This window comes from Myotis yumanensis, unplaced genomic scaffold, assembly GCF_028538775.1.
Source record: "Myotis yumanensis isolate MYYU_CA2020_CCGP unplaced genomic scaffold, mMyoYum1.0.hap1 SCAF_1, whole genome shotgun sequence".
Classification (NCBI taxonomy): Eukaryota; Metazoa; Chordata; class Mammalia; order Chiroptera; family Vespertilionidae; genus Myotis; species Myotis yumanensis.
Genome location: NW_027223752.1, coordinates 57,042,873 through 57,067,244, shown reverse-complemented (window position 1 = coordinate 57,067,244; position 24,372 = coordinate 57,042,873). Strand labels below are relative to the sequence as shown.

The 24,372-nt window shown below is 39.1% G+C and overlaps 2 protein-coding genes and 1 pseudogene across 2 annotated transcripts in view; 2 read left to right on the top strand and 1 right to left on the bottom strand.

The window, feature by feature from the left end:
* ADAM10 (ADAM metallopeptidase domain 10) overlaps window positions 1-24,372 on the bottom strand; it is a 165,145-nt gene that overhangs the window by 11,790 nt on the left and 128,983 nt on the right. Inside the window, exons 11-14 of the mRNA XM_070421866.1 lie at window positions 17,179-17,329; window positions 15,935-16,118; window positions 15,135-15,243; window positions 14,439-14,659 (exon numbers count right to left, since the gene is read on the bottom strand). Of these exons, the coding sequence (XP_070277967.1) occupies window positions 14,439-14,659; window positions 15,135-15,243; window positions 15,935-16,118; window positions 17,179-17,329 (665 nt within the window). The remainder of the gene's footprint in view (window positions 1-14,438; window positions 14,660-15,134; window positions 15,244-15,934; window positions 16,119-17,178; window positions 17,330-24,372) is intronic.
* Window positions 10,759-11,105, top strand: LOC139002997 (protein preY, mitochondrial-like; annotated as a pseudogene).
* On the top strand, window positions 11,134-11,467 carry LOC139003002 (phosphatidylinositol N-acetylglucosaminyltransferase subunit Y). The gene has a single exon (XM_070404366.1). It carries the CDS (start codon window positions 11,161-11,163, stop codon window positions 11,374-11,376), a length of 216 nt encoding a protein of 71 aa, XP_070260467.1. The 5' UTR covers window positions 11,134-11,160; the 3' UTR covers window positions 11,377-11,467.

Below are 24,372 nucleotides of genomic sequence, written 5' to 3'. Positions count from 1 at the left end.
CGGTTAATTTGCATATCGTGCTGATCAGCCAATGACGATGGTAGCGAAGGTGCGGTTAATTACCATGTTTGTCTATTATTAGATAGGACTAGAGGCCCAGTATACAAAGTCATGCACAGGTGGGGTCTGGTCAGCCCACCCCGATTGGGGCCAATCAGGACGGGCCGGCAGGGGGTGGGGAGCCCGCAGGCCTGCGACCCCTCCTCCAAGCCGGGCCCACCCCCTGGTCAAACTCCCAGTCGAAGGGGACAATTTGCATATTAGCCTTTTATTATATAGGATAAGATCACTGGGGTGGGAGTGGCCAGGGAGAGGTCAATGGGGTGAAAAGGAAACTCATGTAATACTTTTAACAAGAATTTAAATGAAAAAAAAAAAATATTATTGAGCCACAACCCTACAAATCCCAATTCAGCTGTTCTGGTTGGTGGAGGGCCTAACCAACTACATTTTAAACAAGCACACTAGTGATTGGGATGTGGATCAGTGTAGATACACTGGTATTGTGGTACAGGACCATTCTGAACAGTGCAAGTTTATCATCCCTGGTCCTCATCCATCAAATCCTAGTAGAACCCCTCAGTTACTTTTTTTAAAAAAATGTTTTTATTGGTTTGAGAGAGAGAGAGAGAGAGACATTGATGAGAGAGAACCATTGATCGGCTGCCTCCTGCACACCCCCTACCAGGGGCATGTGCCCTGATTGGGAATCAAACTGGCAACCTCTCGGTGCATGGGATGATGTCCAATCAACTGAGATCAGCCAGGGTGTCCTCTCAGTTACTTTGACAATTATGTACATTTCCAAATATTCTCTGGGAGGCAGTATCACCACTAATGTGAACCAATCCATAGGCATAAAGGGTTAAGGGTCTTCCCACTATTTTCAGGCTGATGAGCTATTTCTGTAATGGAAGATGCACTTCTATTCCTAATGTTCATTTTATTCTCTAACACATTTTCATCCTTCCAGTCTTCCCTGCTCAAAACCTCTTCTACCTGGTCATCAGTATTACAACTACCTAAAAAAATGGAATTGACTATGTCACTCCTCTATGTAAAACCCTTATTTAAAATCTTCCCACCAATGATCTCCAAAATAGACCAAGTGCGAGAAAGAAAGAAAAGAAAAAAAAACTTGAGTGCGCGCGCGCACACACACACACACACAATGATTCATATACACACACACACACACACACACACACATATATAAATTCCATTTGGTTTTTTTAAATAAATATTCTTATAATGGTATGAATAGTTTCTGAAGAATATACAAGAAACACATTTTGAGAAGATTGGGCTCCAGAATAAAAAGAAGGCATTCTTTTCAATGCACATATTCAATGACAATATTACGTTGTCAACTAAAAAAAAAAAAAAGCCAGGCCGGAGTGGTTCAGCATCAACCTATGAATCAGAAGGTGACAGTTCAATTCCTGGTCAGGGCACATGCCTAGGTTGCCAGTTTGGTCCCAGTGGGAGGGCGTGCAGGACGCTGATCGTTGATTCTCTCTCATCATTGACGTTTCTGTCTCTCCCTCTCCTCTTTGAAATCAATAGAAATAAGTATTTCTTAAAAAGTCTTTTAAAAAATGACACTTTTCAAAAGGAAAAAAGGAGAAGAAAAATTTTTACTTACAAAAATTCATAGTTTTGTGACTTTTTCAGGGACTCCCTCTTCATAAAACATCAATCTGTGCCCTTCTACTTCTACTAGTCCTTAAGAACTTAGCTTTGGCATCACCTCTTTAAAGAGACCTTCCCCAAATAGTTTCTCCTATTTTCTATTAAAACATCATAAAGAACTGGGAATACATTTCAATGTGCATGCTTGTCTTCTCTACCCCAAACTAGACTGTGAGCTCCTTCAATTTATACACTACAAACTCAGTACCTTGCTCACAAAAAAGTATGTGCTGAATTAGGTATTACAGCTGAGTCATTATTCCAAATACTCACTTTTTGAAACACTACTAATAGCTCAGTTATTATTTCTACAATGTCCACAAAAATTGTGGTTTTGATAGCTGTGATGCTAGCTTTTCAGTACCTATATAGAGTCTTTAAAAAAAGACGCAAGAAATATGGCAGTAAGAGAATTAGACTGGAGACATGCCTAGATTTAATAATAGTTATAGTAACTTTGTAGAAAACAAAAGTCAAAAGGACCTGCTCTCAGTTCAGATCAACTGACACTTACTAAAACGTGGCACCCAGGTTTTTGAGAACTTCTAGAGTTCCTTCTAGCAGTGTTCTTGGCCTTCCTCCAATTTTTTTAGGTAACTATACATCGCAAAAACACAAAGCTTGAAATATTTTAATGACAATGATAGCTTTTCAGAGTTTAATATCTAGGAAAATGGAACATCCTGGATAGACGATAGCAAGAAAAACTAAACAAAACAATGGTGTATTTGAGAGTGTTAGTAAGTATGGCCACCTTTGGTAAAAGAAATTTTTAATGCTACCTTTAAAAAAAAATTATCAGCCCTAGCCGGTATGGCTCAGTGAATAGAGTGTAGGCCTGCAGACTGAAAGGTCGTGGGTTCCATTCCGGTCAGGGGCACATGCCCAGGCTGCGGGCTCAATCCCCAGTGGGGGGCGTGCAGGAGGCAGCCATCAATGATGCTCTCTCATCATTGATGTTTCTATCTCTCCCTTCCTTTCTGAAATCAATAAAAATAAAACTATATTTCAAAATAATAATCTATATATACTGTATATATATATATATATATATATATATATATATATATATATATCCCACGTTCAAAGGCTATTAAATCGCATTGGTTACCCATATCTTCTACTGTCGTGGTAAACAACCTGCTTCCCTATTTATAATGGTCTGGCCCTCTAGCAACTTCAGCGCAAAATTATAGCTAATTTGCCTACAAATGTCAGGTGGTCTTAATAATCTGGCCACTCTGTACAGTGGGGCCTTGACTTATGAGTGTCCCGACTAATGAGTTTTTTGAGATACCAGCTGTCTCTCGGCCGATTTTTTGCATTGAGTTGACAGAGTAATTTGAGTTAATGAGCTCGTTAACGAGCTCCTTAAAGAGCTTGGTCTCGGAACGAATTAAATTCGTAAGTCAAGGCCCCACTGTATATAAAAGCCTAAGAGACCGAACAACCAGTTGACCAGTCGCTATGACGTGCACTGACCACCAGGGGGCAGACACTCAATGCAGGAGCTGCCTCCTGATGGTCAGTGCACTCCCACAGCCAACCTCACACAGCCAACCTCCTGCAGCGGCCAACCTCCCATGGTCCCTCCCCCCGGCCAGCCGCCCGATTGGCCCTGATTGGGCCAGACAGCCAACCGCCCACAGTCCCTCTCCCCATACTGGGTGAGATGGCCTAATCGGCCCCAATCACTGGCCAGGCCAAGGGACCCCACCTGTGCACAAATTTGTACACCGGGCCTCTAGTAATAAATAAAATTAAAAAAGAATTATCAGAGTGTCTTAAATGCTAAATCATAGTCTTCTCTTTTACATATAGTACTATAAAAATAGGGGAAGGAATACCAATCTGGTTAATAAATGTAAAATATGTGTTCTATCTCAAAAGAAAAGATCACAATTTGTCCACTTGTCAGAGTCTGAAAGAAAAGAGCTACCATTTATCCAACAAACATTTAATGAGTATAAATTATACACCAAGCTCTTATCTTTCAGAGATACAGGAGTGTTAAGTGAAGCTTAAGAAACAAAGAGAAGACATTCAAAAGTTTATTTACCAATCTAATTTGTTATGTATCAATTATAATAGTTTTTTATTTAATAATCTAAATAAATAAAAAGGACCTATAGGATAACAAAATGATAAAACAAGTGTTACCCAAATAAACTGTGAGGGAAAAGGGACAAGACATGTATTCAAGCCCTAGCTGGTTTGGCTCAGTGGATAGAGCGTCGGCCTGTGGACTGGGAGGTCCCAGATTCGATTCCGACCAAGGACACATGTCCTGGTTGCGGGCCTGATCCCCACTAAGGGGCGTGCAGGAGGCAGTCAATCAATGATTCTCTCTCATCATTGATGTTGGTTTTTTTTATTATTGATTTTTTACAGAGAGGAAGGGAGAAGGATAGAGAGCTAGAAACATCGATGAGAGAGAAACATCGATCAGCTGCCTCCTACACACTCCCTACTGGGGATGTGCCCACAACCAAGGTACATGCCCTTGACCGGAATCGAACCTGGGACCCTTGAGTCCGCAGGCTGACGCTCTATCCACTGAGCCAAAATGGTTAGGGCTCATCATTGATGTTTCTATCTCTCCCTCTCCCTTCCTCTCTGAAATTAAAGAAATATATATTTTTTAAAAATAAAAATGTTAAAAAAAAGACATGAACTCAAGTCTCTTCAAACATAAAATAATCTTTGTTGTTTCTAAAGATCCCCAGAAAAAAGTCAACTATCTAATCCTTTCAGTGAATGTTCCAATGTTTAACTCTCACACTCAGCAAACACACTAGAGACTTCCTATGGGTCACAAAACCATGTGGGACCCACAATTCCTTGTGGTGATACTGATTATGTCATCCTGCAGGGCAGAGAGCTTCCGTTCTATCCTTCAGAAGATAACATAGTCTGGACTTGGACTAAATGTTCTATTCTTCAACACCCCATGTGCCACCTCTCAACACCAATCTGCCAAGAGGAAAGCAACTGAGTACTAATCTTTCAGTTTCTTAAGCTCTGCCTGGGCTGGCATGATAAAATACCACTGAAACCTAAAAACATTATAGCCTCAAAGTGAATGTGCACAATTTTTATTCTTTTCCATATAAATAATGACATTTAAGAAATCTGCTTCACTCATCTAGCAAATGTATAATGAATCCTTACCATATGCTAAGCCCTGTGACAATACTGCATCTCTGTTGTTCATGTTTCATGAGCTATGTGGCAATGAAGGACTTTAGAGTACCATAGCAATCCTCCATTTACAACATATTAGAATGACAAAGTAGAAATTTTCTGTTACAAGTCTTTTCAAAAGTAGTCATTACATAACACTGATTGAAAAAAAAAATGGTTCCCAAACTTTAGCAAGCACCATCACCTACTGGCTCAGTGGATCCAGGGTAGAGTTTGATAATTTGCATTTCTATTAAGTTCCCAGGTGATGGTGATGATGATGCTGCTGGTCAGGGGACTAAACTTTGGATCCACTGCTCTAGCTCAGGGGATGGTAAACATCCTATATAATAAAGGCCTAATATGCTGTCTGGTTGACCAGTAGGCCGTTCAACTAATCAAGGTAATATGCTAATGATATGCTAAGACTGCTCAATCACTCGCTATGACATGCACTGACGACAAGAGGGAAAGACAGTTGACCGGTCAACCAGTCACTATGACATGCACTGACCACGAGGGGACAGACGCTCTGACTGGTAGGTTAGCTTGCTGCTGGGGTGCCGGAAGCCGGTCCATCCTTGCTGCTTGACACAGTCGCTGCAGAAAAGAAACATCTGCACAGCATATGTTTCAAGGGACCTGGCATATATAGCATATTGTTCTTAATATGTTTGCTCTCCTTAGTGCCATGTGTTTTAACCAAGGTCACCTCTCTGAGAAAGGTTGTTTCCCCAGGTGGGGATTTTTCCCGGAGGTTAGGGAGGGGATACAACCCCTTAATTAAGTGCCAGGCGGGTAGTTAAGCTACATAATTTTTACTCCCTGGAATGGAGATAAGAAACGCCCTAACCTCTGTAATAGAAATTGACAGGATTAAAATCGACTGGTATAAATACAGATGTAACAAGACAATAAACATCAGATCTTGATCAGATCCTAACCAGAACTTCGCTGAAGATCCTGACCAGCCTAACCAGAACTTGGCTGGAGATCCTAACCAGAACTTGGCTGGAGATCCTGGCTAGAGGTCCTGACTAGGCTGCTGGTCAACTGAAGGCTGTCTCCGTGTCATTCCTTCTTTGCCGACTCCATCCACACCTTTGGGGACCCCTGGACCCGCTGGGGTTGGACCCCAGCACTGGAGTCTGGCTGATTGGGACTGACTGAGTGAGATGAGCCAGATACGCCCTGAAGCCCTCCCGCAGTCCCTCCCCGGCTGGCCAACCTCCCACATCTCTCCCCAGCCCCAATCATGCACTGGTGGGGTCCCTAGGCCTGGCCTGCACCCTCTCGCAATCTGGGACCCCTTGGGGGACGTCGGAGAGCCGGTTTCGGCCCTATCCCACAGGGGAAGCGCTGCTCAGCCAAAAGCCAGGCCCACGGCTGGCAAGAGCAGTGGTGGTGGCGGGAGCCTCTCCCACCTCCACAGCAGCACTAACGATGTCCAACTGACAGCTTAGCCATCAGTCAGATATCCCCCGAGGGCTCCTGAACTGCAAGAGGGCGCAGGCCAGGCTGAGGGACTCTCTCCCGAGTGCACAAATTTCGTACACTGGGCCTCTAGTTTCCTATAAAAGGCCGGATAAATAAATATTTTAGGCTTTGTGGGGCCATTACAGTCTCTTGCAACTACTCAAAGTGCAAAAGCAGCCATAGACCATATGTAACCAAATGGTGTGGCTATGTTCCAATAAATTATTTATATGCCGAAACCGGTTTGGCTCAGTGGATAGAGCGTCGGCCTGCGGACTCAAGGGTCCCGGGTTCGATTCCGGTCAAGGGCATGTACCTGGGTTGCGGGCACATCCCCAGTGGGGGATGTGCAGGAGGCAACTGATCGATGTTTCTCTCTCATTGATGTTTCTGACTCTCTATCTCTCTCCCTTCCTCTCTGTAAAAAATCAATAAAATATATTTTTTAAAAATAAATAAATAAATTATTTATGGACACTGAAATCTGAATTTCAAATATTTTTCAAAAGCATGTAATTTTGATAATATCTTTTGATTTTTTTATAACTATTTTAACCCTTTGCACTCCGAACCATTCTGGACATTGGCTACCAGCTACTCGACGCTACTTTGCGGCGGAAACGTGCATTTACAGACCCTCGTATTATTTAGTATAATTTTGGAACCAAGTAACGTATTATAATGATATTGGACTTATATGAATTGGGTGACATCGAGGAATGTATATTTGCAAAAAAAACAATATTTTATTGTTTATAATTTTGTACAGTATGATAAGTTTTGTAACACTCCCCAATATGCATTGCAGGCTGATTAGTGCATGTTTGACAGTAATAAGTGGTTTGACGCCTGCCACCAGGTGTTTTCCTGTTAGAACACACAATGCAGTCCCGTTTTCTTTGTCCCACATCGGGAATATGTAGTTTATTGTTTAATCCGACACAAAACCCGCTGACATTTCTTGTATATATCTTAGTAATTTTACGATATTTTGATTTAATTTCTTGTGCCATTTCAAGATAAAACTTCAGGGAAACATGCATGTCTCAAAAAGTTGCGTTGAAATAACTCAATTCCCCGTAATCACTAATAAACTGCAATGTCCCCTGAGAGGGGACATCCGAGTGATATGCTAGAATTCCGATGCCCCCTGAGAGGGGACAGCGGAGTGCAAAGGGTTAAAAAGTAAAACCATTTTTAGTTTGTGAGCCATACAAAAACAGGCAGTGGGCTCGATTTGGCTCAAGAGCCATAGTTTGCCAAACCCTGTTTAGATGAATGGTTTTCAATCCTGGCTCCTCATCAGAAATACTTAATGCCCCATCCCAAGAGATTCTGAATTAATGGGTCTAAGCCCTAAGGTGATTCTCATGTACAACCAGGAATGAGATCTACCACTCTAAATGTTCCCCCAAGTGACTTCTTAGGATATTTATGGTTTAATAAGCCTTACATGAATAAAGATTTCTGGGATCAGGTAAGTTTAAAAACAAGGTTAAAAAGTTTTTTATTGCATTATTTCTAACAATATCCTCACAAATCTATAAGAGGGGATATAATAATCTGGTTTCCAGATTAATCTGACCACTAAACCCATTGATCTAGTATTCTATGAAGCAACTGGGAAACGCTGTTCTAAATCTTTCATAAAGAATACCAGACACTTAATACTTAATTTCATATAAGTATAGTAAAATATGAGAGCAGAAATCAATTGAAAAATTGAATACAGTTGGTTACTATCAAAACAAAAATTTTAAAAGTCCAACTCCTATAAATCTGAACAAATTAAAAATTCAAAAAACCACAAATAACAGGCAGTTATTTTAAAAGGGAGAGGAAACTACAATGAATCTGAAAAAAAAATCAAGATTAAAGATGGTTTGTACAACGTCAAACATAACTCAAAACATGTAGAAAATCTGAACACATCAATAATTCTAGAAGAAACTGAAAAAGAAATATCAATGCTCTCAAACCCTCATTTAAAGAAAAGGAGATAATAATACAGGGTCTCAATAGATTTACTGGTGAATGCTCTCAAACTTTTCAAGAACTTGATAACTCCTCGATAAATCCAAAGGATTTTAGCATTATCTACTGGCTAGATAGATACACAGTAGGCACTCAAGAAATATAGTAAACAAATTAAAAAATGGGCATAGGACCTAAATAAACACTTCTCGAAAGCAGACATACAGAAGGCCAAGAGGCATATGAAAAAATGCTCAAAATCACTAATCATCTGAGAGATGCAAATCAAAACAACCATGAGGTACCACTTCACACCTGTAAGAATGGTTATTATCAACAGATCAACAAACATGTGCTGGCGAGAATGCGGAGAAAAAGGAACACTCTTGCACTGCTGGTGGGAATGCAGACTGGTGCAGCCTCTGTGGAAAACAGTATGAAGTTTCCTAAAAAAATTAAAATTGAAACTTCCATTTGACCCAGTAATCCCACTTCTAGGAATATATCCCAAGAAATCAGAAACACCAACCAATGAGAAAGAACATATGCACCCCTGTGTTCATAGGAGTGCAATTTACAATAGCTAAGATTTGCTAACAGCCTAAGTGCCCATCAGCAGATGAGTGGATTAAAAAATGGTGATACATCTACACAATGGAATACTACACAACTGTAAAAAAGAAAAAACTCTTACCATTTACAACAGCATGGATGGACCTGGAGAGCATTATGCTAAGTGAAATAAGCCAGCCAGACAAAGGTAAGTATCACACGATCTCACTCATTTGTAGATTATAATGAACATAAACTGATGAACAAAAATAGATCCAGAGACATAGAAGCATCAAACAGACGGTCCAATTTCAGAGGGATGGCAGGGGAGGGTTGGCGGAAGGGGTAGGTAGGAGGGTAAGAGATCAACCAAAGAACTTGTATACATATAAGCATCACCAACGGATACAGACAAGGGGGGGGGGGGGGGGGGGGGGGTGGAGTAAAGGCCGGGACTGGAGAGTGGGGGCAGGCTGGGAGAGGACAATGGGGGGAAAAGGGACATATGTAATACTTTCAACAATAAAGAATTTTTTTAAAAAAGAAATAGAGCCCTAACCAGTTTGGCTCAGTGGATAGGGCATCAGCCTGCAGACTGAAAGGTCCCAGGTTTGATTCTGGTCAAGGGCATGTACCTTGGCTGCAGGCACATCCCCAGTGGAGGGTGTGCAGGAGGCAGCTGATCGATGTTTCTCTCTCATCAATGTTTCTAACTCTCTATCCCTCTCCCTTCCTCTCTATAAAAAAATCAGTAAAATGTATTTTAAAAAAATAGAGTAAACATATTTTTGAGAAATATGTTCAAAACACTGTTGAAAACAACTTTATTCCAGAAAAGAAAGTAAAAGTCCATCATTTCCATGATACCAGTAGCAATCAGTAACTCATGCCCTGAAGTATTAAATAAACTACTAAGATTCTTCCTACTCTACCTACCCTACATGAGGAGAAAAGATGCAACAATATATAACAGAAAGGAGACAAAAAGTTACCAGGGACCACTGAAAAGAAAAGTGAGTGAAACTAACCCAATTTCTATCATACCTTCTTACACCAGAGCATCCTATATGACTAACTGAAAGGCCACTTTCTGGACATGATGAAAGACCAAAGCATGAGCTATTAATGTAACAAAATAAACTCTGCTGTGCAAGTGAACTCTGCAGGTAACACAAATGAGACAAACAACTTAGAGGGAACTAGAAGTTTGTTACCTTATGTTTGACATGGTTAATGCCCACAAATGCAGCCACAGCCTAGTGGTACCATTCAGGCATTATGGACCAAAAGTGTTCATGTGAATATCAACAATGAAATGAAACAAAAGCATTCTATATTCAAGGCAAACTTATAGAAATCTAAAAGTGCCTGATTAATGAGTTCCAGAGCACAAGAAAATACTTTACATTGATAATTCATTGTAATCAGCATTTCACTAAATCCTCAAGTCTAAAAATGAAAAGAGGTTTTAACCAATGGACATGGACAACAGGGGGATGGGAGCATGAGTGGGCGGGGCGGGGCGGAGGGGGGGGTGGGGGTTAATGGGGGGATGAGGACACATTTGTAATACCTTAACTAATAAAAAAAAAAAATTTAAAAAATTATTTTCATTGCTACTTCCTAACTGTAATTTTGCTACTGTTATGAATTGTAATGTAAATATCTGATATGCAGGATGTATTTTTCATTGTTACAAACTGAAAATAATTAAAGCATAGTGATTAATCACACACAAAAAAAAATACTTTAAACAGGTCGGACTGCGTTCCCAACGCACCCAGGGGCGGGGCCTGGGTGTCAGGGCCGGATGCGCGGGGGTCAGCGTGAGCGGCGGCGCCTGGCGGCAGGGGGCGAGGGGCAGTCGCGGGCGGCCAGACCATGCTGAGTGCGGGCAGGCTCGGCGCAGCGCTGCGGGGGACGCGCGCCGCCGTAGTCCACGGTCGCCCGTAGGTGCGGCCGCAAGAGCGAGAAGAGCCGCCCCACGCCTTCGACCCGGCGCTGCTGGAGTTCCTGGTGTGCCCGCTCTCCAAGAAGCCGCTCCGATATGAAGCATCGACAAATGAATTGATTAATGACGAGTTGGGAATAGCCTATCCAATTATTGATGGGATCCCTAATATGATACCACAGGCAGCTAGGATGATGGCACATCAAAATAAGAAGCAAGAAGATATGGAGCAGCACTAGATAATAATTAAAAACGACACATACAGCCAGATTTTCTTACCACCATTGACATTTTAAAAAGTCAGGGTGGCAGGTAGTAAGTGGAAGAGGAGAATGTTTCTGTCTCTTCCTACATTGACTGTCCTCATTCCATTGATCTCCTTAGCAGGACTGTTCTACTCAGCCTCCGTGGAAGAAGACTTCCCACAGGGCTGCACTAGCACAGCCAGCCTGTGCTTTTACAGTCTGCTCTTGCCCATCACCATACCAGTGTATGTGTTCTTCCACCTGTGGACTTGGATGGGTATTAAGCTCTTCAGGCATAATTAATGCACCCAGAGCCAAGATGGGATATACATTAATGATAAGTCTTGAGTGTCTAGCTCAACTGCATGAAAATACTGGGAGCCCACTTAATTTTCAGGGAAGATGCTGTGCCTTGCTTCTGTCAGAGGCTGAGGACTGTGGGAGGCGTACACTGCAGAAGCTTCTTTCATTATACTTTGGTTCTGCCCTTGTTTTTTGAAGGTTCTAATTTATGACTGCTGTGTCAGAAGAAACGTTTCAACACAGTGTCTTATTGGAAATTAACAATACCAACCATCACCTAATGGCTTTTCTTATCCCTTTCATCTAAAAATTAATAATTTGAAATTTTATGTTTGTTTGAGATTCAAAGTCTTTGATAGAGTCACATGTTCTACAGATAACTGAAATAATTCCAAAGGAGCTATGCTGTAGTTATAGAGAAATGCATTTGAACTAGTGTGATATAAAACTATAATAAAATTGAAACATTAATGGACTTACAAAAAAAAAAAAAATACTTTAAATAGCCCTGGCCAGTTTGTCTCAGTAGGTAGATTGTCGGCCAGAGAACTGAAGGGTCTCAGGTTTGGTTCTGGTCAAGGGCACGTAGCTCATTTCCAGACTCAATCTCTGGCTTTGGTTGGGGTGCATGAGGGAGGCAACCAATTGATGTGTCTTTCTCACATTGATGTTTCTCTCTCTGAGTCTCTCCCCCTCCCTTCCACTCTCTCTAAAAATCAATGGGAAAATATCCTTGGGTGAGGATTAACAACAAAAAGAAACTACTTTAAATAAAAAGATCATTCCTATTAAATACTTTAATAGGAATAAATGAATGAGTTTTTGAAATTCTAAAAATTGAGTCAAGGATTAAAGGTAATGAAGGAAAATGAAAAATATACTATTTTTAGATTACATAATAGCCTATCTAGAAAACCTAAAATATCTGGCACAACATATACTAAGTGGAACATAACTCTGAGATCACCATTATCAGATTTCTTTTCAGAACATAGTCCTCTATAGTAGACAAGTATGCTAGATCACAACTTATTCTTTTTTAAAAATGTTTTTATTGATTTTTTAGAGAGAGAGGAAAAGAGAGGGAGAGAGAGATAGAAACATTAACCAGCTGCCTCCTGCACACCCCATGAAGGGGATCAAGCCTGCAACCCAGACATGTGCCCTGACTGGGAATCGAACTGGGGCCAGGTTCATCTTATTCTTAATAAAGGTAATCTGAAAAAAGAGCTGGATCTGAATTGAAAATAGGGAAGTATAAGGCCAAGAAAGGTAAGTTACTTGAAGTCACAGAACTGACAAAGGCCAGAAGGATGATCTGAATCCTTGTGTAATTCCAAAACCTGTCTCATTCCACTTGTCACAAGGCACCTTTACTTTAACTGATATTTTCTGAACACCCATTATGCATCAAGTGCAGGAGTACAAAAATGAGTAATATATTTATGTTTTAAAGATACCTAAGTTAGCTCTAGCTGGTTTGGCTCAGTGGACAGAGCACTGTGGCGTGGAGGGTCCCAGGTTTGATCCCATCAAGGGCACATGCCCAGGTTGTGGGCTCCATCCCCAGTAGGAGGCGGGCAGGAAGCAGCCAATCAATGATTCTCTCTCATCATTGATGTTTCTATCTCTCTCTCTCTCCCTCTCCCTCTCCCTCTCCCTTCCTCTCTGAAACCAATAAAAATATATTTTAAAAAAATAAAGATAGCCCAGCCGGGTGTAGCTCGGCAGTTGAGCGTCGACCCAGGAACCGAGAGGTCACCGGTTCGATTCCCGGTCAGGGCATATGCCCAGGTTGCGGGCTTGATCCCCAGTGAGGGGCGTGCAGGAGGCAGCCGATAAGTGATTCTCTCTCATCATTGATGTTTCTATCTCTCTCTCCCTCTCCCTTCTTCTCTGAAATCAATAAAAATATATTTTTTAAAAAAAATAAAAATAACTAAGTTAAAAGAATTGCCCAATTATTTGGTTTAAAATCTAGGTCTTCTAATTCCAACTTCAATGATCCCTCCACCACATAATCATCATATATCTAAAAACCACATATTACTCTTTCTATGTGTAATAAATACCACTTAATGCTGGAGCTAATTCCAAAATTGTTAGTGTAGAAAGTTGTTATTCTAAGAGTACCCAAAAGAGGGACAATCCACACAAACAACTTTTTGGTGTGCTTTTGAGGCATATTCAGTCCTGAATACACACACAAAAGGTGAGGAATAATTGGAAAAGGTGGGAAAGAGGAAGAGCTGAGTTAAGTCAATTTCCAAAGCAAACTCTTTCAGTTTGGGTATAGCACATTATCAAATACATCACTTGCAAGCTTTCTACTTATATTTCAATGTAATCATTTAGAAACATGAATATTTAAGTGACTTAAGATAGTCATTCTCAGAAATCTTCTAAGAAAATTTCAGGTAATTTAACATCTGTACAACTTAGAGAAATGTGGGCTTAAAAATAATACAGTTCAGTGGATTTATGTTGGAATGAACATCCATAATCATTAACGAATCTGCAAAAGGCTCTGTATCTGATCTTACCCTGTTCAATATTCCTATCACGGACAAGATGAAGACCCAGAAATTATACTGAAACACCAGAAAAAACCTTCAGAAAATCACCAATTTCTCTTTCATCTCTCTTGTTCAGCAAAGTAGAACCCGCAGCTGGCTATCTGTCATATTGAGACAAGGGAGAAGTATAAAAAGCAAGCAGGGCTTTCCAAAACAACTAGAGGAAAAACTCCCATGAAAATGCCCTAAGCATATGGACCAAAGCAGGAAGTAACCCATCAGGACAGGAACTAGGGAGCAGAGTAAAACAGAATGACTCCCATCACCTACCAACCAATCTATGAATGATACACATGCAGATATTCTGATCATTTTAGAAGAAATTAATACCCAGGGATATTTGAACTTTAAAATCATTCTTGAGATAAAGTAATTCCAGTATAAACAGAAAAGTGATTTTCTCATAACATTGGTGACCTCTGACTAAGTAAAATTATGATCAAAACATTTTAAGATAAGGATTCTTTATAAATAAAAACAACTTACCACAATCCATTCAGCAATGTTTTCATAGAGCTCTGGACTAAAAATTGCTTTTTTAAGCCTAGCTAAAGGACCATCAGCATCTACTAATCTGCACCGCATGAAAACATCACAGTAGCCTCTAAAATCATTGCAAGGGGATCCAGGTTGCAGGGTGATGGTTCGACCCATGAAATGCTTGCTCCATTGCACAGACCCTGTACTGGCACAAGTTGATAGGTCCACTGAAAAAGAAGTACGAAATATAAGTTGAAGATCAGATTTTCTAGGGGACTAGGTGGGGAGAAAGGGAGGAGGAAGACACTGCCTAAAATCATTATCATGACATGTTACAAAGACTTTCATTAGTGAGGCTAGATAACACTAGTGGGAATTCACCTTAAATGTTACAATATAAGTAAACAACCAGCAACTCTTTACTTAGTGGCTACAATAGCTTTAAAATCTTCTAACAGTGTTTATATTAATTGTCATAAAGCTGGCAGGTTTTTGTCTAGTTTACCATTTTAAAAACACTGTAGAGACCCAATACTAAAACACAATACTATGCTACATCTAAAGTTTTTCTTTCTCAAGAGGATCAGGTTAGCTGAAATTATCTATGCAAAGTATATGTCAGAGTTTAACACTTAAAATAGAAGAGAAAATAAGATTCTCAAAACAAATTTTATACTCCTCTAGTATTTTTAAAAGCCTTACTCTTCTTCATACAGCAGACATGGCATAATTCCTTATCATCTTTGCTATCAGAACTGGCACAGGTACACTCCTCCAAGCCATATTTCTCACAGATAGAGCCTGCACATTGCTGAAAGGAAAATAGAAAATCAATTATTTAATCCCTAAATAGTCAAGGCTATTGTGCACAGTAATAGACAGGCAGATATAAGCCTCCAATGGTAAAATAATTAAGTAGAAATATAAGCTGGGGGGAAAAGCATAAATTAGTATCAGAAATGGGTAATATAAACATATTTGAAAAAGAATAAGTGCAAATAAGATAGGAAATCTTTTAAAGAAATAGCAACTTAAAATATCAAGATCTTTACAAAGCAAAAATAGAAAAAGAGAGTAGATAAACATCAATTTTATGTTAGTTATTATGGCTCCTTTATAAGAAGAGAAAAATGAAATTTTCCTCATATAGAAGAAAGTAACCATTTAGTCAAGAAAGCTTCGAAGGCTTTATATTCTTTTATTTAGGCTATTAAAAAGATATTAATTTATAAAACTTAAAAGCAGTACAAAGTCACATGACTAGTTGTACAACTATTTTTCTCTAGAGAATACCAAACACACATAGTGGAAAGGTAAAAGGCAAGTCAGTAACTAATAGGATGCCATCAACCATATAATACATTTTGGCTTTGTGGGGAACTAGATACTGAAACAGGAACTGAGATTAATTACTTTAACTATGCAGCTTTAAGCGTCAACAACTATTTTGATAAAGCAGGTTTTATAAAACTAAATTAAAAATATATACATCAAATACTTACCCCATTAATGCATACTTGTGTGTGCCTATTGCAGTCCGTAAAGTTTGGTTTAGGGTCAGATGCTGGGCAAAGAGCTGTAATGCCATTACATATTCCTTCTTTTGCACAGTCTGAATCATCCCGACACTTTTCAGTTTTTGACTTGAATATACACTGTGCTGTACAACAGGGACCTTGGCTTGGACTAAAAGAAACATTACACGATTAAAGAAAATTGCTAAGATATTTCTTATATATATAGATATGGTCCTAATTTTTAAAATATAAATCTTATCTTTTAAATAGTATGTTATTGATATACAACTTCAAATATTGGAATAAAAGGCTACTAAATTCAACATTCTAATAAGCATAGAAAAGTGATTGTCTCATTTTTATAAGCACGGCATTCTTATTCTATTTGTTATTAGTGAAAGGCTATAATAGAAAATGGATTTAGTATTAGGCAAGTTACCAGTGTTCTTCATAATTACATCATACATTAGTCAATTTATCAATTTCCTCACATTTATATGCTAAAATCAAAGTAGGAAAAACAAACCAATATTGCACAAATAATACTCTATTGCTTTTGTCAATTACTACCAAAGTAATATGACAAGTGAAATAATTATATGATACTAAGTTATAAGAGTGCATGAAATCCACCAGCTGATATGGCTCATTGGTTGAGCATCGACCCATGAACCAGGAGGTCAGGGTTCGATTTTGATTCAGGGAACATGCCCGGGTTGCAGACTTGATCCCCAGTAGAGGGCATGCAGGGGACAGCTGATCAATGATTCTCTCTCATCATTGATGTTTCTATCTCTCTCTCTCCTTCTCCCTTTCTTCTGAAATCAATAAAAATATATTTTTTAAAAAGAGTATATGGAATCCATATCACTTAAATGTTTAAAATTAAGATCCTAAAAATATGGATGATAATATTTTTAAAGTTAAGAGCTAAATAAAATGCATTATTGAGCATCTTTTGCACGTCCTTTTTTTAACACCCACCACACAAATTACATGTAGTTCAATATGCCAACAACAGTGCACTAACCAATGCTATGGAGTAGAAAAAAAAAAAAAAAAATATATATATATATATATATATGAAAAAAACACAAATAAAGCAAAACAACAACAAATAAAGATAAAGTTTCAAAACCATATGCATCTCTTAATTTGTTTTAAATCTGCCATAACTGCCTTCAGGTGACTTTATAGGAACATAAACATGACTGGAATTAGCAAGGCACCTGCACTGTTTCCCAGGTCTTAGCTTGCATTTTTTCCCCTCTGGCTGGTTTGCATCATAGCAGCACTCATCTTTACACTGGTCACTATAGCCACAATCACATTCTTCACCTTGCTCTACCATTCCATTTCCACAAATAGGTTGGCCAGACTCTGAGGAAAATAAACAAGACAAAGTAAACATTGTATGCACACGTTAATTTGATTTAAAATTCACAAACTCTTTGGAGACAGGAAAACTTTGACAGGAAAGGTAGAAGAACCTAGAAATGTGGAAATTAAGAGACCTATTACTAACACTGGTTCAGTCATTAACTAGCAATGTGGTCTGGGCAATTTGCTTCCCCTTTTTTGGGCCTTAGTGTCTTCATCTGTATAGTGGGTGGATCTGACCTGATGATCTCTTCTAAGGTCCCTTCTAGAAGTGGTAACATCCTATTTAGGCCATACCATACGGAGTTTTACTGAACAGTGACAGCACTATTTATATTACACAGATACAAATTAAGTTAGTGATTTATCAACCAGAAACAAGTTAAACTGTTTTTGTTAGACAGAAAATTTCAAAACTACACAGAAGCAGTAACAGAATAAGTACAATGAACTCCTATGGACCAATCACTCAGCTTTAATAACTATCAATAAACAACTCCACCTAGCATACTCATTTGTTCTTGTAAATAAGGGGTGGGGAACCTTTTTTCTGCCAAGGGCCCTTTGGATATTTATGTCATTCTCGGGCCATACAAAATTAACTTAAAAATTAGCCTGCTATATTTGGCTAACTCATCCCTAATGCCTTGGCAGGGTCAGACCAAATGATTTTGCAGGCCTTATACATCCCTGAGGCCAAACATTCCCCACCCCTATTGTAAATACTCCAGGATGAATCTAAGACATGTTTTTTCTTTTAAAAATATAACTATAATACCATTATCATATCTGACAAAATTAGTCATATGCTTAATAGCATCTAATTGCCAATCCATGTTCAGTTTTACTCAACTATCTCTTTATAACTGGTTTATCTGAACCAAGTTCTACAAAAGGCTCCCCAACACCCTCTCCTAATGATTGCTTTTGGTTGACATGTCTTCAGTTCTTTTAATATATAGCAGATTTGCTCCTTTTTTTCTTTTTTTACATGCTTTATTCATTAAAGAAATTGGTCATTTTGTTCTGTGGAATTTCCCACATTCTATTTAGCTGGTTGTATATTAGTCTATAAGTAATCATTTTTAAATTTACTTTAGTTTTGCTTCTCAGCTAGACCAAGCTCCTTAAGGGAAGAACCATGTATTATTTATATCTTTTGTATTTCCACAGGGCCTATTAGTATTGGGTCAAATACCTTGGTTCATTAAGGTCATACTGCCTAGCCTAAGCATAGTGAATAACTTTGGAAAAAATTTTAGGATCTCTTTTCAAGTTATTTGATTTTGTCAACGAGGTTATAATTAGAACAAGAATGCTACTCTTTGTAAGATAACAAAATTACAGAACTTCAGCACCTACAGGGAAATGATAAGAATCAAATGTCTTCATTTTACAGAAAAGAAAACTAACTTCCAGAGAGTTTGTGACTTGCAGGAATCCATATACCCCAGTATGGGCAAAAGACTAAACCTAGGTCTATATCTAAAATCTGGTGCTCTTTTCTTTCTACACCAAATCAATGTGGAAAACAGTTGTAGTACAGCTTCAGATGGAGAAATCAATAAGTAGAAGGGAATACATCTAAAATGCAGGAACTCAACATGAGAAGTATCTAGAAAGTCTAGGTTTATATTCATAAAGTTCATTCCTATCTTTAACCACATCAAATATTAAAGGAAATGTTAGCAATAATTAGATCTCTATCCCTCTTTCATTTCATACCATCTCTTTTGTTTTATAAAAGTAGATGCATGCACATGCTTATACTAGTATATACTGCGTAAACAATAAAGGTTTTCCTGTAGTCTAGTAATAATCAGTTTGTAATTCATGTGACATATAATTAAAAAGAAAGGAAAAATTATAAAGTCAGGAAACCTACATACAACATTCACTACATTAATTTACATCTCACATAGAAATATTACTTCAATCAGCTACTTGCTAACTAACAGCTTACATACAGAAAAGATGCTATTTAAGTGCAAAAATTATATTAGGTACATATTTCATTATAAGAAACAAATTTTCTTCCTTTAACACCTGCAAAGCAATATGCTCATTTTTAAAACTCAAATTCAACCAGAAAGTTTATTGTGAAAACCCAGTTGAAAAATCAAGAATGTATGTAGCACTTCCACATTAAAAGCTTTAGAAAAGCTACATTGATAATAAAAACAAAAATGATAACATCAGTATCATTTTAATCTACACTTTTAAAAGAAAAAGATGGATTTAAATGAGAAAACCAATCAGTAAAAGTAAATATTGATCATTTGGACCTTATCAAAATTTAATTTTTGGTCTGAAAAATATTCTGTGAAAAAAGATAAAAAAACAAGCAATAGACTGGGAGAAAATATTCGCAGATCAGTATCTGATGAATGACAACTAGACTGTATAAAGAATTCTCAAAACTCAATAGAAAAATAATACAATTAGAAATGGCCAAGAAATATGGACATTCACCAAATATACACATGGAAAGATGTCCAACATCATTCATTAGTCATCAGAAAAATAAAAACCACAATGAGATATCACTATATATCTATTAGAATAGATAAAATAAAACTATTAAAAATACCAAAAAACTAGCAAGGATGCAAAGAAATTAGATCACTTATACACTGCTGGTGGGAATATAAAATAGTAAAACCATTTCCCTAGCCAGGTATATCACAAGCTCATGTTGGTTAGAGCATTGTCCCGATAACCCAAAGTTATAGGTTCAATACCCAGTGAGGGCACATACAAGAATCAACCAACGGCCGAACCGGTTTGGCTCAGTGGATAGAGCGTTGGCCTGCGGACTCAAGTGTCCCAGGTTCGATTCCGGTCAAGGGCATGTACCTTGGTTGCGGGCACATCCCCACTGGGGGGGTGTGCAGGAGGCAGCTGATTGATGTTTCTCTCTCATCGATGTTTCTAGCTCTCTATCCCTCTCCCTTCTTCTCTGTAAAAAATCAATAAAATATATTTTTAAAAAAAGAAAAAAGAATCAACCAACGAATGCATAAATAAATCTACTTATATAAAAACCATGGGTGGTGTTCATCACATCCAGAACCGCCACGACCAAGCGGAAGGAAGTCAGTCCTGCAGGGGTTGTCTTGGCAACGGCTTCGCCCTCCCCCCAAGCTGTTTCCCGGAGCTGTTTCCTGTAAGGGCAGGGTTTGAGGCAGGAACCCGCCCTGGGAGCGTGGAGGCATATCTTTCTAAAGTGTGCCGTGCCAGCACGGCCAGGGGTGAACCTGAGTGGGGGCGGCTGAAAGGCTTAGGAAAGACAGACAAGAGAATGAAAGCTGGGTCTCGGTGGAACGCTGCTTCTCTGAGAGACAGCGACCACGCCCACAGCCATGCCTTTATTTTATAGCAGATACTACAAGGCAAAGTAGGAGTGTGACCAAGATGTTTACAACCTTCTCCTGGGTTTCAATCCTACTCAACTACATGCACCTGAACTCTATCAAGCCTACATCACTCAGGCACGTAGGGCCACGTGTTTGGACCATAGGTTCAAGTTTATAGCTAGAGCTGTTGGCTATAATTGTGCTAGGAGGGCCCTGCCCTCCAAGCTGGGACTCGCACATGGCAATGAGAGGACTGCGCCCTCTCATCAGTCCAAGGCTTGAACCTGTCCAAAACACTGTAGCAGCTCCCCACAATAAAGTTTTAATTCTGTTTCTTTGTTACTAATGTTGTGGCCCCACCCCATAACAAAGAAACAATTTCCAGAGGATGAGGCCCAGGAATCAGGATTTTAAAAAGATTCCCAGGTGATTCTAATGTGCAGCCAAGGTTAAGAACCACTGCTATAGATAATATTAAAAATATATCTAAACGTGCAATTCTTTGTCCAAAAAATGAGCATGTTCAAAAATTAAATGAAGAAAATTTGGATATACTCGATGGAGATTTTTCACACATATCTGAGTGATGATTCCATTGATTCCACAGATGATGCTGAAAAGAAAAATTTTCCCATCGAATTTCTTAATAGTATTACTCCATCGGGAATGCCGTGTCATAAATTAAAATTGAAAGTGGGTGCAATCATCATGCTATTGAGAAATCTCAATAGTAAATGGGGTCTTTGTAATGGTACCAGATTTATTATCAAAAGATTACGACCTACCATTTTCGAAGTTGAAGTATTAACAGGATCTGCAGAGGGAGAGGCTGTTCTGATTCCAAGACTTAATTTGTCCCCATTTGACACTGGCCTCCCACTTAAATTGATTTGACAACGGTTTCCCATGATGCCAGCATTTGTGATGACTATTAATAAACCACAAGGACAAACTCTAGACAAAGTAGGCATATTCCTACCTACACCCGTTTTTGCACATGGTCAGTTACATGCTGCTTTCTCTTGAGTTTGAAGAGCATGTGATGTTACAGTTAAAGTTCTAAGTACTTCATCACAAGGGAAATTAGTCAAGCACTCTGAAAGTGTTTTCACTCTTAATGTGGTGTACAGGGAGATATTAGAATAAGTTTAATCACTTTATCAGTCATTGTTTGCATCACTGTTGTTTTTATATCATGTTTTTGTTGTTTTCATCTGTTTTTGTTGTTTTCATATGTTTTTGTTGTTTTTATATCATGCCTCTGTTGCTGTTATATCCTTGTTACTGTTTATTTATTAATAAATTTATATATTATTTTCATATACATTTTACTAATTTCCTTTCATCTCTCACACTTCTATTATAAAGGGCAAATAGCAATATTAACACATTGTATGCGGGAAACGTATAAATACGTTTATACGTTTTTAAACGTATAACGTATTTAACACATACAATGTGTTAAAATATCTCTGCTAATTAATTCCCTTTTTTAAAATATGTATTTTATTGATTTTTTACAGAGAGGAAGGGAGAGGGATAGAGAGTTAGAAACATCGATGAGAGAGAAACATCGATCAGCTGCCTCCTGCACACTCCCCACTGGGGATGTGCCCGCAACCAAGGTACAGGCTCTTGACCAGAATCAAACCTGGGACTCTTGAGTCCACAGGCCGATGCTCTAGCCACTGAGCCAAACTGGTTAGGGCAATTAATTCCCTTTTAATGTGCACAGATTTCGTGCACCGAGCTACTAGTGTAATAATAAAGTGATCTCTCTCTCTCTCTTTCTCTCTCTCCCTCTCTCCCTCTCTCTCTCTCTCTCTCTCTCTCTCTCTCTCTTTTCCCTCTTCCTCTCTGTCCTCACTCTCTAAAAATCAATCAATAAATTTTGTTTTAAAAAAAGAATAAAATAGTAAAACCACCCTAGCAAACAGTTTGGCTGTTTCACATAAATATAAAAACAAATAATTACTATATGACCCATCAATTAGATTAGAAATAAAAACTGATGTACACATAAAAAAACCTGTATATGAATGTTTCTAGCTGCTTTATTCGTAATTGCCAAGAACTGAAAACAGCCCAGATGTCCTTTAACAAGTTAAACAAACTGTGCTACAAACATACCACAGAACACTACTCAGAAATAAAAAGGAACATACTATTCACACAGGCAACAATTTGGATGAATCTCTAAGAATTATGCTGAATGAAAAAAACAATCCAAAAAGGTTATATGTGTTATATGATTCTAATTATATAACACTAGAGGCCCAGTGCACAAATTTGTGCATGGGTGCGGGTCCCTTGGCCTGGCCAGTGATCGGGCAGGCCGGCCGGGAGGAGGAACCACGAGAGGTTGGCTATGGGAGCACACTGACCACCAGGGGGCAGCTCTTGCATTGAGCACCCGCTCTCTGGTGGTCAGTGCATGTCATAGCGACCGGTTGACCCGTCGTTCGGTCACTTAGGCTTTTATATATACTAGAGGCCCAGTGGGGGTCCCTCAGCCTGGCTTGCGCCCTCTTGCAATCCAGGACCCCTTGGGGGATGTTGGACTGCCGGTTTCAGCCTGATCCCCAACATCCCCCGAGGGATGTAGTAATGTGCAAAGTGGCAGGCGGCTGGGTGCCACGCCACTCCTGCTCATCCCAGCCCTGTTGCACCTGTCGCCACCACCACTCAGTAGCATGCTGATGTGGAGGCGGGAGAGGCTCATGCTGCCGCAGCTGCAATCACCAGCCATGAGCCCAGTGTCTGGCGCCCACCAGTCAGCTGAGCGGCGCTTCCACTGTGGGAGGGCACTGACCACCAGGGGACAGCTCCAACATTGAGCGTCTGACCCCTGGTGTCAGTGCTTGTCATAGTGACCAGTTGACCAGTTGTTCCGTCACTTAGGCTTTACAGATAGATAGATAGATTTATTTCTGAAGTGACAAATTTTAGAAATGGGGAATAGCTTACTGGGGAAGTGAGGAGACAGCAGGAAGAAGGTTAGTGTGGCTATAAAAGGGAACACTGGGGGTTCCTTGTGGTGACAGGCCATTCTGTATCTTAACTGTGGTGGTGAATACATATACCTAGCTACTCATGTTATAAAACTGGATGGAACCAAACACACACTCACACACAGAAATGAGAACAAGAAAAACTAGGGAAATCTGAATAATCTGTGGATTGCATCAATGTCAATATCCTGGTCATGATACTCTACTATTCAATTTTGCAAGAGGTTACCATTGGGTGAAGGGTACATGGAATATGCTATTTCTTATAACTGTATGTGAATCTAAACTATAAAATTAAGGTTAAAAACAGAAGGCCACAATGTTATTCAATTATATCTCAATTTTATTTTAAATCCAGCTAAAAAATCAAAAGGCCCTGTTTATATGGAAATCTTCCTCAATTCTTTCTCCTTTGCTGTCACATTTAAACCCATCTCTGCGTGCTCTTTATATTCAAGGTGAGAAGCCTCAATTTTTCCCTCAGGTAATTTATAATTCTGTGAAATAGGACAAGAATCCCACCCCCCCAAAAAAAACATAATGCAAAGTAGATTCAGAATATTAAATGCCACAAGAGAGACATAACAGATGAATGGATAAATGTGTCATATCCATATAATGGAATATTATTCAGCCACAAAAATGTATGCAAATCTGCACTGGCCAGTTTTCTCAG

Excerpts from the sequence above, each read along its gene's own strand:
- LOC139003002 (XM_070404366.1), top strand. The coding sequence starts at position 11,161 with ATGTTTCTGTCTCTTCCTACATTGACTGTCCTCATTCCATTGATCTCC.